The following is a 12,668-nucleotide window of genomic DNA, read 5'->3' as shown; positions in this document are numbered from 1 at the left end:
CCTGAAGTGAGAAAGGCCAAAGTACCGATGGTTTCATTGGACATGATGTTGTGGAAACGTGCCAGCTGCCCAAACATCTGAAGGTTGCCTTCCTTTTCTCTGCGAGCTTCGGAAGGCAAATTATTCCATTCCCCTCGGTCTTTCTCAATTTGTTGAATCTTAATCTTGCTCAAATACTACAAAATTATTTTGAAAATAACACACTCAAAAAACAATTTAGAGTAATATGTCTAAATTTCCAAAAGTAAAATGCTTCAACAAGATGGTCATTATTCCGGGTCTATCATACCATTTGGTAGCTTTTGTAACTGCATGCAAATTTCTTCTGAATAGTCAACTCAAAGCAAGTCAGTCAGAAATATATATATGAAACCTCCCAAATTAACCCAATGGATAAGGACACATCATATAGTATTGCAGGAGGTACTGCAATAACAGCTGTACCTCTTTACTTGTGCTAATAGCCATTTTCAACCAGGCCCCAATGTAATTCAAACACAGCCCCCAGTGCCCTGAGGTGAGAGAGGAAAGGGGAAAAATAAAATTGATATGGGTTCCTGAATTTGATTACTATTTGTGGATGTCCTACTGAGAGAGACTTAGTTTCTGCTGGAATGCCCACAGGAGACATTCATAGATACAAACCCAACAAATATTCCAGAAGTAAACTACATAACATAGTGGGGGCAGAAATACAAAAGTAATACTGACAAAAATAATTTTCTGGCACAAGATACCTGGATGGCTTCATCCAACAGAAAGATGGCATCATTGATGAGCAGATTGAGAAATCGAAGAAAAAGAGGAGGGTTCATTGCCTCCAAATTCTCAAATGCATAATTGGCTAAATTCTGAAAGTCAAGAGGAAACAACTGAAACAGATCATTTGCTTAGTAATTTACACCATGTTAATTTACTGTTGCAAAATAAAATCTCCTCTTGCTCAACCCACACTCCAGAAACATCACCCTTCAATTCCAGAAAGTACCCACACTATGCAAGTGGGAGTTTTGAATTTTCCATACCAGGCACACAATCTCTCCCAATGACTCCATGCCAACAAACATAACTTTAAGGTAAATTTTTCAGGAAACATTTGTTGCATCACTTGTATAAAATCACAATAAAACATTTTCATACATTTCCATTATTACCATGTGAAGTTTCCCCATATATCAACATGAAGCTTCTGATTTGACATTTGCAAACCAAAGTCAGAACAAATAAGAGTCAAACATTTTGTTGAAAAACAAGAGTTTTTAAAGCTTATTTTCCACATGTTCATCACTTAGTTCTCATTCAACTGCACTCCCCACCTCTGGCATGCTAAAAAACAAACTACTGGAGGAACAGCATCTATGGAGGCAAAATGACTGGGTGTGTAAAAAAGGAGATAGCATATGAAGAGGGGGAAGAGATGCAGCAGGAGCCAGTAGATTAAAGCTTCATGTTCCTGTATTTTGTCATGTGTGCTGAAATACTTTAAAAAGGCTTGTTTTGCATGCAATCTACCCACTGCTAAGTACAGAGAATAGAGTTACAGCGAGAGATCAGTTTGAATATAATATGGCAACATTATTTTACTAGCATGAGATTCATTCAGTAGTCTGATAGAAGTGGGAAAGAAAACTTCCTCAAATCTGATGGTGAACCATTTCATTCTCTTGAATCTTCTTCCCATCTGGAGGATGAAGTGGAGTGAGTCTTATAGTACGTTGATTGATTTTATGAGGTGTGGGGGGGGGGGGGGAGTACATATGGGGTTGAAGGAGGGACGAGAGGTTTTTCTGATGGCATAAGCTGTATTCACATTTCTATGCCATTTCTTGTGGTTTTGGATGGAGTAGCAGCTGCATCACAGTTTAGCACACCCTATAGGATAGTTTCAGTAGTGCCTATGTAGTTATTGGGTAAATCCAGGGTCATGCCAAATTTCCTCAGGCTCCTGAGGAGATGGAGGTAATGGTGGCCTTTATGTCAATGTGGCTGATAGGTACTTGAATAGTAAGGGTGTCAAAGGTTGGACATACAAGGAGATAATACATTAAAACACTAGATAAAAATAATACACACCTTGATGCTTTGTTTGTAGTTATCATATCCCCACATGTATTTTAGGATAGGATACATTGGTCGTCTATAGTTAAACTTTTGTTCAAACTGATGTGGATCTCCTAGAGATAGAAAATGTTAAAACACCAATATCATTGAGCAATTGGTTAACATTCGTTGAATAGTCTTTAGGATATTAGTTGACCACAAAAGGCAAGAATAAAAACATAGAGCACTAAAGCACAGAAACAGGCCCCTTGGCCCTTCTTGTCTGTGCCAAGCTATTTTCTGCCCAGCCCCACTGATCTGCACCTGGACCATATCCCTCTATACCTCTCATGGTCATGTAAATGTCCAAATTTTTCTTAAATGTTAAAATTGAGCTGACAATAATGAAAAAAAAACAACTCCTTTTTAGCATTTGTCCAATCACAAATTCAAGAGAGACTTGATGTCAAATGTAAACTAAGGTCCTATTGCACCAAGATAAATCTCTCTGCAACTCCATAACAATCATTTACAGAAGCAGAGATTTACAACCTGTAAAATCTCAAAGCAATCCATGTTTTGAAGTTCAGTTCTGTCTAAAGGTAAATAGGGAATAGTTACACCATTCAAAAATCTGGTAAAAACTTTACATCAACCTTACAATAGAAATGCCCATTTATTTTTGAACACTAAACAGTTGTTCCTTCAATTACTTACATAGCCACAGGATATGCTGAAAATCAGACAAACAAAACTAAAAAATGGTTTGAGAATTAACTTTTTTTTTTAAAAAAGGAAGCAGCTGCAGTTGTAGATAAAAAGTCCCCAAAGTTTTACACTGCTGCTTTTACCAGAGTAACATTTCGTTTTCCTGTCAAAAATTAAAACTATTAACCCATCCCACTAGCATTCAAAGTAGCAGGAATACTGTACCCCAAGTCTTAGAATTACAAGTGGTTTAACCTCACATGGCACCAAGGCAAAGTGCGGGACAAAGATAAATAACACTGAAGCACAACTCGTTTCCAGAAGATTTCCCTGCTTTTTCTCTCCACCTGATCTCAGAAGTTGGAGAGCCAATCAAACTTCTTTACTGTTATCTCATACGAGAAATACTTAATTAGCACTGATCAAATTTAGCCTGAGATCTTCTTATTTCGCATGATTAAAGTGTCCGGAGATGGCAGTGCTAAAAGTACAATTCTAGTTCCAGTCTCCAACCAAGCTGTACCTAACAGATATTCCCACACACTGCCATTCTTATCCTTCCTTGAAAAATCTAAAAAAACTTGCATGCATTGGACCTTCAGTGCAGTAAAATTAAAACAATCAGCTCTGATTGTTTTTTTTTGAAAAAAGAAAACAGTTCATGCATTCACTGCAAAAACTTGACTTAACCTTGATGGGAAGAAGGGAAGTAGAAGTCGTTGAGTCAGGGTGTTCTTTTGCTTTCTGTGTCAAGGTGAGTATAAGAAACATGAAAAATCAAAGTAAAACTTGAAATGACTTGTACTGCAATGTTGTCACAAGAGTGCTTAATGCCTCTAGCTGAGTGTAATATACATTTCAAACTTGCCTGTGAATTCAATGTCCACAAACACTTTGATAAGTGCTTCAGCAAGATAATAAGCCTGCTGGAATGAGGCAAAGACCCGCTCTCGGTGGAACATGCTGCTGATCAATGGATTCTGCACTGGCTCCATATGAGGCATCACAGCCTCAAGCACCTCAGCTAGCTTTGCTCGCAAGTGAGGATTCTTCATCCTAAGCCATTGAGGGGAGGAGAAGAAAGAAACATGCCAGTCAGTCAGCATGCAACTCTTAACACAATTCAGAAGTTTGGATAATGGCAAGAGAAAATAAATAGATACAAATATAAGAGGGGGGGGGAAACAACAGAAAAATATGACAGTCATCAATGTTTTTTAAAAAATTTTTTATTTATACATTTAAAACCTCAAAAAAGTACACGATTAAAAATGATACAAATAGAGAGGGGGGGGGACAGGGGAGAGAGGGAGAAGGGAAAAAGAAAAAAAAAGAATCTCAACAGAAGTACTTATTACTTTGAAGTTTTTTTTATAGTTTGCTGAGACCTCAAGGAGAAAAGTTACCAATAAGTAATCAGATCTGGTGCTTTCAAAACACAACAGCAAAATATCTGACAATGGTTAATCTTTTTTGAGTGATGCTGTCGTCATGAAAGAACCATGCAGAGTCAAAAGTGAGTTGAACCAACTGACTTTAATAGAACTATCACATGCGCCTAAATCCCTTGCGACTCCCGGGACCTTAATGACATCAGATGCCAGGGTGTGGGTTGCCCTGTACCCGTAGCTCTCTCAGTCAGATCTGGCGCGGATTTGCCTGTGACTCCATGAGCCAGTTCTCCTGTTGCATGAGTGAGCTGCCACTTGACTCCCCCCTCACCCCCCCAGAGGTGAGGTGTGGAGTCCACAGCCAACACCTCTTTAGTCTGTTTGGGTCGCTGACCTCATCAGCGTGGGGGTGGCTCAGTCACAGGGTGTTCCAGATCCAAGTGTGCTGGCTTGAGGCGGTCAATGGTGAAGGTCTCCTCATGACCGCTCACATCAAGGACGCACAAGGTTCCATTCTAACGTACCACCTTGTGCAGGCCCTACTGGAGTGGAGACCGGTGCATGCTCCTGCGGATGAAAATGTAGTCTCAGTCCCGCAGGTCATGGCATGAGGTTGGGACAGCAGCTAATGTTCCTACCTTCTCTCGGAGTTGTGTGAGCACTGCCACGGCTGTCTCCTCTATACCACAGGTCACTGGCACAAACTTGCCTGGAACCATCTGTGGGACACTGTATACAAATTCTGCCGAAGACGTGGCTAAATTTTCTTTGGGAGCCATGGGATGTCAAAGAGCACCCACGGGAGCTCATCCACCCAATCTGGGCCTCTGAGGCGTGCCATCAGGGCCAACTTCAGGTGCCGGTGGAAACACTCTACCAGACTTTTGGAGTGGAGATGGTAGGCTGTAGTGTGGTGCAGCTAGGTCCCAAGTAGTCTGCCAATGCTTACCATAGGCTGGATGTGAATTGCAACTCCTTGTTTGAGGTAAGGTTAGCAGGCAGGCCGAAACGTGCAACCCAGCCTGTGATGAGAGCTCTGGCGCAGGATTCTGTGGACATGTCAACAAGCAGTACGGCTTCTGGCTACATGGTGAACCTGTTGACCATAGAAAACAGGTACCTTGCCCCCCTGGGAGACCAGCAGCAGACCGACGATGTTCACACGGACATGCTCAAACCTCAAGTGCGTCACCTGGAAGGGTTGAAGGGGGGCCTTCACATGCCTTTGGACCTTGGAGGTCTGGCAGTGTATGCATGTCCTGGCATAGTGGCTGACCTGCTTACATAAGCCATACCAAGCAAATCTATCCGCCACCAGTTGGATGGTTGTCCGAATGGACAGGTGGGCCAAACCATAATGCCTCCAAGGGGCTGGGACGATGGGCCAGGGTTGGCTGGTGGACTCGTCATAGGGGAGTTTGCTGCCTGTGGGCCGGTGAGGATGTCCTCAATTTGTAGCCCCGAAACCGCAGTGGGCTGCCATTTCTTCGTTCAGCTGCTGTGCCTCAGCGAGCACTGCGTAGTCCATCCCTGGAGACAGGGAATGCACTGAGTGGATGGAGGTACGAGACAGTGCGTCAGCCATGACGTTTTTTTCCCAGAGATGTATTTGACGGTGGTGGCATACTCCAAGATGCATGACAGGTAGCGTTGCTACCGTGCCAACCAGGCATCCGACACTTAAACTGCTGAATTGGAAGCGTCAACCATGAGGACTGTAGGTAAATCCACCTGCGGGTGTACCAGGAGGGTGAAGTTTGCAAGGGTTTCCTTGGCATGCTCAAAAGTCGCTGCTGACTTTGTTTCCCATGTTATTTCCTTGGCCTTGCCAAACATCAGGCCGAACAGGGATCATATGATTTGGGCCACTGATAGTAGGAATCAGTGGTAAAAAGTTGATCATGCCCACAAACTCCTCTAGGCCCTTGACTATACTGGGCCTGGAAAACTGGCGTATGGGCATGACTCACCGGCAAGGGAATAGCTCCATGCCAGTTGATGCGATGCCCAAGGAAATCAATGGCCGACAGCACAAAATGGCACTTCATGGGGTTGGTAGCCAGGTCGTATTCACTCAGACAGCGGCAGAGTTGGCGAAGGGGCATCAAATGTTCTTGGTGCAAGTGGTTTGCAATCAGGATATCATCTAAGGAGATGAAGACTAAATCCAAGCCCCACCCCACTGAGTCCACGAGCTACTGGAACATCTGTGCCACGTTCTTGAGTCTGAAAAGCATCGGCAGGAACTCGAATAGGCTGAACAGGGGTGATGAGGGCCATCTTGGGGACATCGGTGGGGTGGACGGGAATCTGGTGATACATGCATATCAGGTTGACCTTGGAGAAGATGTGTGTCCCATGTAAATTGGCTGTAAAGTCCTGAATGTGGGGCACTGGGTAGCGGTCAGCAACGGTGATGTCATTAAGCTTTTTGTAGTCACCATATGGCCTCCTTCCTCCACCCGACTTGGGCACCATGTGCAGCTGAGAGCTGGATGATCCGCTAGTACTCTGGCAAATTAGTTGACGGCAAAGTCACAGAGTCCAGATGTGGGGCCAGTAATTTGGCTTCGCTGAGTGAGAAGGTCTGGAAGGTCTTGGCATTCACTAGGCACCCAGAGGAAATCTGCACCCAATAAATGCTGCGACACTGCTGCAGGCATAAATAGTCAGGAAAAACGGCTGGAACCGAACTGTAGTGGGATGGTTCGCAAGTATGTGCAAATACCGCTGTTGTTGACAGTGCTGAGCACAGGTCCTGACTTCCCAGTGCGAGGGGTGGGGGAAGATGCTATCCTCTCCCTGTGTCTATGAGGAACTTTCACCTGGAGTAAAGGAGTCCATCACGGTAGCCAGCTGTCATAGTCATTAGCACCGGCTAGCCCAACATTTTCTGGGAAAAAAAACAGGGAGGGCAATGGTGGGCTCATGAACCCCACTTTTGATGGTTAAAAACAGCAATGGTCTGAACTGGGGTCACTCCCTGTTATAGGCATCACTGGTTTCATTGGTGGTGTGGGGAAGGCCCGGGGCTTAGGACATGATGCAGCAACTTGGTCGATGGAGGCCCTGCCATGTTTCTTGGTCTGCCACAGGATATCTGCAAGGGCTGCTACTTTGCATGGGTCACTGAAATAGTTGTCAGCAGTGAGGAGGTGGCTATCTTCTAGCATCTGCTTGAGGAAAAACTAGTTTGAACAGTAAACATGGCTTATGGCTGTCTGCTCGTGCCAGCATTTCATTCATTAAGGCCAATGGCACGCGGTCACCTAGGCTGTCCATGTACAGTAACCGCGCTGCGTACTCACAGCAGGAGAGGTCAAAAAGTATGGATCAGGAACACCTTGATTGTTTCATACCTGTCCACAACCAGTGGCTTGTGTAGGAAATCGATGATGTGGCCTGCAGTTTCCTGATCAAGTGAACCGACCATATAATCGTAGTTTATGGTGTCCAAGACTATTTGCCTGACCTGGAATTGGTCTTCAGCGTGTTTAAACCAGACCTGTGGCTGCGAGGTCCAGAAAGTCAGCAGTGAATGCAGAGAAACTGCATTCTGAGTTCTTGGGTCGGTCATCGTTAAGTCGAAATGCTGCTTGGACCATCAGGGTTACCAATGTAGTCACACTAGGCATGCAGCTAGTGAAAGAAGCAGAATCGAAAGTGGTTGAACCAACACTAATAGAACTCTGGCGCACGCTTATATCCCTTGAAATCTGATGACAGTTGCAACTCCTGGGACTTTATGACATCAGCCGCCAGGCTGTGGCCTTGCCCCACAACTAGAGCTCTCACAGTCAGATCTTCTGCGGACTTGCCCACGACTCTGTGAGCCGGTTTGCCTGTTGTATGGGCGACCACCATATGCTCTTAATTCATCACCTCTTTAAGCTGCAAATTCCATTTTCTGCTTCAAAAGTCAGTATACCTGAGGGTCATTTATGATTTGGAAGTTTTTCTAGTTGCAAGCAGGCAAAAAAAAATCAAATGCCCAAGTTTATATTTTCATTGCAATTCAGTGATGACACAGTCCAATAATCTAAGTGAAAAAAATATTGTGAAACTTGGTGCTCCAAATGTAATTGCATAATATATTTACTTGTGTTACCTGATGCTTTGGGGGGGGGGGGGGGGGGGGTCATTCCTTAGTTAAAACTGGTATATCTGTCCCTATTATTTGTACAGGGGCATTTGTTTATTCCAAAATCTATCAGAGACCAACCTTTTGACATTGAGTGAAAGACCAGCTGAGTTCCTCCCACATTTCTGAGTATTTTTAAACTTATTGATGTGCCTGAAAGATAATGGAATCTCTAGCTCCCTCTCGTGGAAGGAGAGCAACGCTGCAGTTTAATTCTGCATGTTTCATCTTATTTTGTGGGGTCATGCAAGGGTGGAACAGAGGTCACCAATCACATCTTCGTATCTGCATCAGCACTTTGAAAGAACTAATCAGTTATGTGAAATGTCATGTTTGACAAATCATGGTTTCTAACTAACAGAATAGACAAGGGAAAACCAGTGCATGTGGCTTTTAAGCCTCTGATAAGATGCAACGTGGGAAATGCACATGGGATTGGTAGTGATATACAAGTTTGGATTGACAGTTAAAGGACAGAAAATAAAGATTTGTGTTCGAAAACTGAGGCTGGTGGGACCAGAGCTTGGGACCCAGCTGTTCATTATCTATCTCAATGATTTGGATCAGGCAACCATGTATAATACATGCTAGGATGCTTATAGTACCAAGCTAGGTAAAAGTGCGAGTTGAGAGAGAATGCAAAATCTATGCTTGTGGGACTAATAGGTGGGGTGGTGGCTGATATTATCCATTTTTACACAAAAATAAAAGAGTATTTTAAAAATAAGGAGACATTGAAAGCTTTTAGTGCTCAGACACTGGAAGTTCAACATAAATCACTGAAAGTTCCATGAAAACAAATGGCATGCTGGCCTTTATTCCAAATGGATTGGAGTGCAGGATTAAAGTTGTCCTAAGAACTGAAATAAGCCCTGATGAAACTGTATCTGTAAAACGGCGTCACTCAATCCTAAGAATGGTATACTTGAAGATCAACTCCTGGGATGAGGAGAGGCTTGATCCATGAGAACAATCAGATTGGATTTAAACCCTAATGTTTATAAGAATGAGTTGTAATCTCATTTAAATATACAAAATTAAAAGGTTTGATGGTGTAGATCCAGGGTTGATGTTTCCCACAAACAGGAATCTGGAACTAGGGGACAATATCAAAATAAGGGGTCAGCCATTCTAAACTGAGATGAGAGAAAACTTCACTATCTAGAGTACAAAACTAAAATGGGCTGCCAAAGAGAGCTGTGGAGATTCAGTCACTGATTATATTTATGACAAAGATTGATAGAATTTTCTATTTTGAGGAATTCAAGGCTTATTTAGTTAGTGCAGGAAAGTAAACACTGGCATAAAAGATCAGCTATAACTGAATGCTGCAAGTACAAAAGATGGAATAGCCTCCCATTTCTATTTCTTATGATCAGAGTCCTGTTGCTCTGTTACCTACAGGGTTGGAGTGAGGGATTAGACTGGGTAGCTTTTAATAAATCTGGCATAAAAGATAGGTCAAATGGCATCTGTGTCATAAATTTCTGATTCTATGATTCAACTATCTTATCCCCATAGGAATGCACTTGACAGGAGGAATTTTTATAAAATCAATCTTTGGCTTGGCTTCGCGGACGAAGATTTATGGAGGGGGTAAAAAAGTCCACGTCAGCTGCAGGCTCGTTTGTGGCTGACCAGTCCGATGCGGGACAGGCAGACACGATTGCAGCGGTTGCAAGGGAAAATTGGTTGGTTGGGGTTGGGTGTTGGGTTTTTCCTCCTTTGCCTTTTGTCAGTGAGGTGGGCTCTGCGGTCTTCTTCAAAGGAGGCTGCTGCCCGCCAAACTGTGAGGCGCCAAGATGCACGGTTTGAGGCGTTATCAGCCCACTGGCGGTGGTCAATGTGGCAGGCACCAAGAGATTTCTTTAGGCAGTCCTTGTACCTTTTCTTTGGTGCACCTCTGTCACGGTGGCCAGTGGAGAGCTCGCCATATAATACGATCTTGGGAAGGCGATGGTCCTCCATTCTGGAGACGTGACCCATCCAGCGCAGCTGGATCTTCAGCAGCGTGGACTCGATGCTGTCGACCTCTGCCATCTCGAGTACCTCGACGTTAGGGGTGTGAGCGCTCCAATGGATGTTGAGGATGGAGCGGAGACAACGCTGGTGGAAGCGTTCTAGGAGCCGTAGGTGGTGCCGGTAGAGGACCCATGATTCGGAGCCGAACAGGAGTGTGGGTATGACAACGGCTCTGTATACGCTTATCTTTGTGAGGTTTTTCAGTTGGTTGTTTTTCCAGACTCTTTTGTGTAGTCTTCCAAAGGCGCTATTTGCCTTGGCGAGTCTGTTGTCTATTATTGCATCTTAATGGATACTCAAGGAGATACAATTGAACAATGTACTCACGGCCATAGAGGGAGTTCTATTATTATTAAATATATGTTTATGAATGGAGTTATATTGATTACATTGATGTTTTATTTTAGAGAATTGATTTAACACTGAATTTAAATTGGATGATGTAAGATATGAGATTCTTAATAGATATATGATTAATTAGGAGTAATATTAGATATATTGAAATTTAATATTTAGAATTGATTTAAAACATAAGATTTACGTATTTGGATATGTTATAAATATGTTGGTTTATGTAATCGCTTAAAAATATCCACTCCATTTTTTTCTTTTGTGTTTTCTTCCTTTTTCTTTTTTTAGGGGGGGGAGAGGGATAAAAACAAAATTATGTATCATTATGCATCACTTCTATTGTAATGTATTGCTTAAGATGAAGAAACATGTTTATGTTTGATGCAAATGGAAAATTTTAAAAAATCTATGTACTTATGCAAAAATTAAAATAGTCCCAAGATCCTATACAAGTGCAGTAATATAATACTCAATACTCAAATTGATCTGGAATCTCAAAGTTATTGTCTGTAATTCTGCAGTTACTGTAGCACCTGCTAAAAATGTTATTTTAATAAGTGTTCAGATGGAACAGAAGGTAAATTGCACAACATCACGAGAGTCCAAGGTCTAAATTCATGCTGTACCTTCTCTGAAGGTGCTTGCTGTGGCCCTTGGTGTATAAGGAGGAGAGAGTAGCACTCACATATAAAATTTTGCAGGGCAAAATCTACAGCTATATTTATGATCTATAGATTGATAATGGTGCAATGCCCGCCAGCAAATTCAAGTTCCCAATTATTACCTCTCTTCGTTACCCATGAATACAGTGACAAAGTTTAGAGGCTGTTCCAGGGAATCGCCTGGAGTTTCCAGAATGTCATCAGCAAATCTTCGTAAGAAAATGAAAAAGTCTCCCAGATTTTCAGCAAAGAATTCTGTGACAAAGAAACACAATAGTGATACACATTTACACACATATTCATCTTTAAATTAGGTTTACATGATAAAGGTTAGTCAGCAATATTATTCCAAAATACTAATTCAATCATTCTATAGACTCTTCTAATTTCATGCTGCCCAGAGGACAAGATAAGCCTGCTAAATGCAAAGAAAATAAATTCTGTTGAAACAATTACAAGTATAATTGAGGACCATTGCAATTGTCTGAGAAATATACCAAAGTAAGCCACCCTACTGAACACACCCACCAAGCTCTACTATTTAGTTAAGTGATGCTCTGGAAATGTGGTTTGGAAAGTAGGCATTTGGCTTTTCAATGCCCCATAGGCTCTACCATATTTTAGTAAAGCCACAAACAATTCTGATTAAAGAGTGCAAGATTTTAAATTAGCCAGTGTGAAGGCTGACAATATTAGAACTTTGGAAGTAGAAAGGAGCAAGGAATCTGACATGGTTGACAAAAACTAGTTGAAGTAAAATGAGCTCCCACAACTCCCCATAAAAAGTAAGACAATGGGAGTATAAACTGGTGATCAGTTCAAGTTAGACTGCTGCTTTATTATAAATAGAAATTAGTTTACCCATGGTCCTGTTCACATGCATTCGGAGTTATAAGCAGCGAAAGGGAAGTGGAATGATGCTAATATTAAAGAGAGAGAAAAAAAACAACAGATAAAAAAGTTAGAGCCAGTGACCTAAGGTTCGAATCCAGCACCGTCTGTAAGGAATTTGTACATTCTCCACTTGTCTATGTGGGTTTAGTTTCTGTATAACTGAGCAGCATGGGTTTAAATGGCTGAAATCAGCTTCAATGCTGTAAATGAAATTTAAAATAAAAATTATAAAGTGAAAGAAACTAAACATTCTCACATGGTCAAGAGGACAGTCCAAGATATAATTTAACTTGCAAGGACAAGTGAGCAACAACTGAAGCTTAATAGTATGCACATTGAGATGATTTTTAATTTTAAAAAATTGAACAAGAATAAACAAAACTATAGTGATGTTCTCCATTTTGAAGAATCCAAATGTGAAAAAGTAGATTACAGATGCCCAGTTAGATACAGACCAAT

General features: G+C 42.1%; 1 protein-coding gene across 3 annotated transcripts in view; it reads right to left on the bottom strand.

Moving 5' to 3' along the window:
- The window catches only part of ube4a (ubiquitination factor E4A (UFD2 homolog, yeast)), a 76,951-nt gene that overhangs the window by 21,207 nt on the left and 43,076 nt on the right, over positions 1-12,668 (bottom strand). For all 3 annotated transcript variants that reach the window (XM_069894769.1, XM_069894768.1, XM_069894770.1), the window contains 5 exons: positions 11,438-11,570; positions 3,617-3,804; positions 2,074-2,174; positions 738-851; positions 2-176 (listed from right to left, as the gene is read on the bottom strand). In XM_069894769.1, coding sequence (XP_069750870.1) covers positions 2-176; positions 738-851; positions 2,074-2,174; positions 3,617-3,804; positions 11,438-11,570 — 711 coding nt within the window. The remainder of the gene's footprint in view (position 1; positions 177-737; positions 852-2,073; positions 2,175-3,616; positions 3,805-11,437; positions 11,571-12,668) is intronic.

The sequence above is a fragment of the Narcine bancroftii genome, chromosome 8, assembly GCF_036971445.1.
Source record: "Narcine bancroftii isolate sNarBan1 chromosome 8, sNarBan1.hap1, whole genome shotgun sequence".
Lineage (NCBI taxonomy): Eukaryota > Metazoa > Chordata > Chondrichthyes > Torpediniformes > Narcinidae > Narcine > Narcine bancroftii.
The sequence above is the reverse complement of the archived record's forward strand: the minus strand, read 5'-3'. Positions and strand labels throughout refer to the sequence as shown.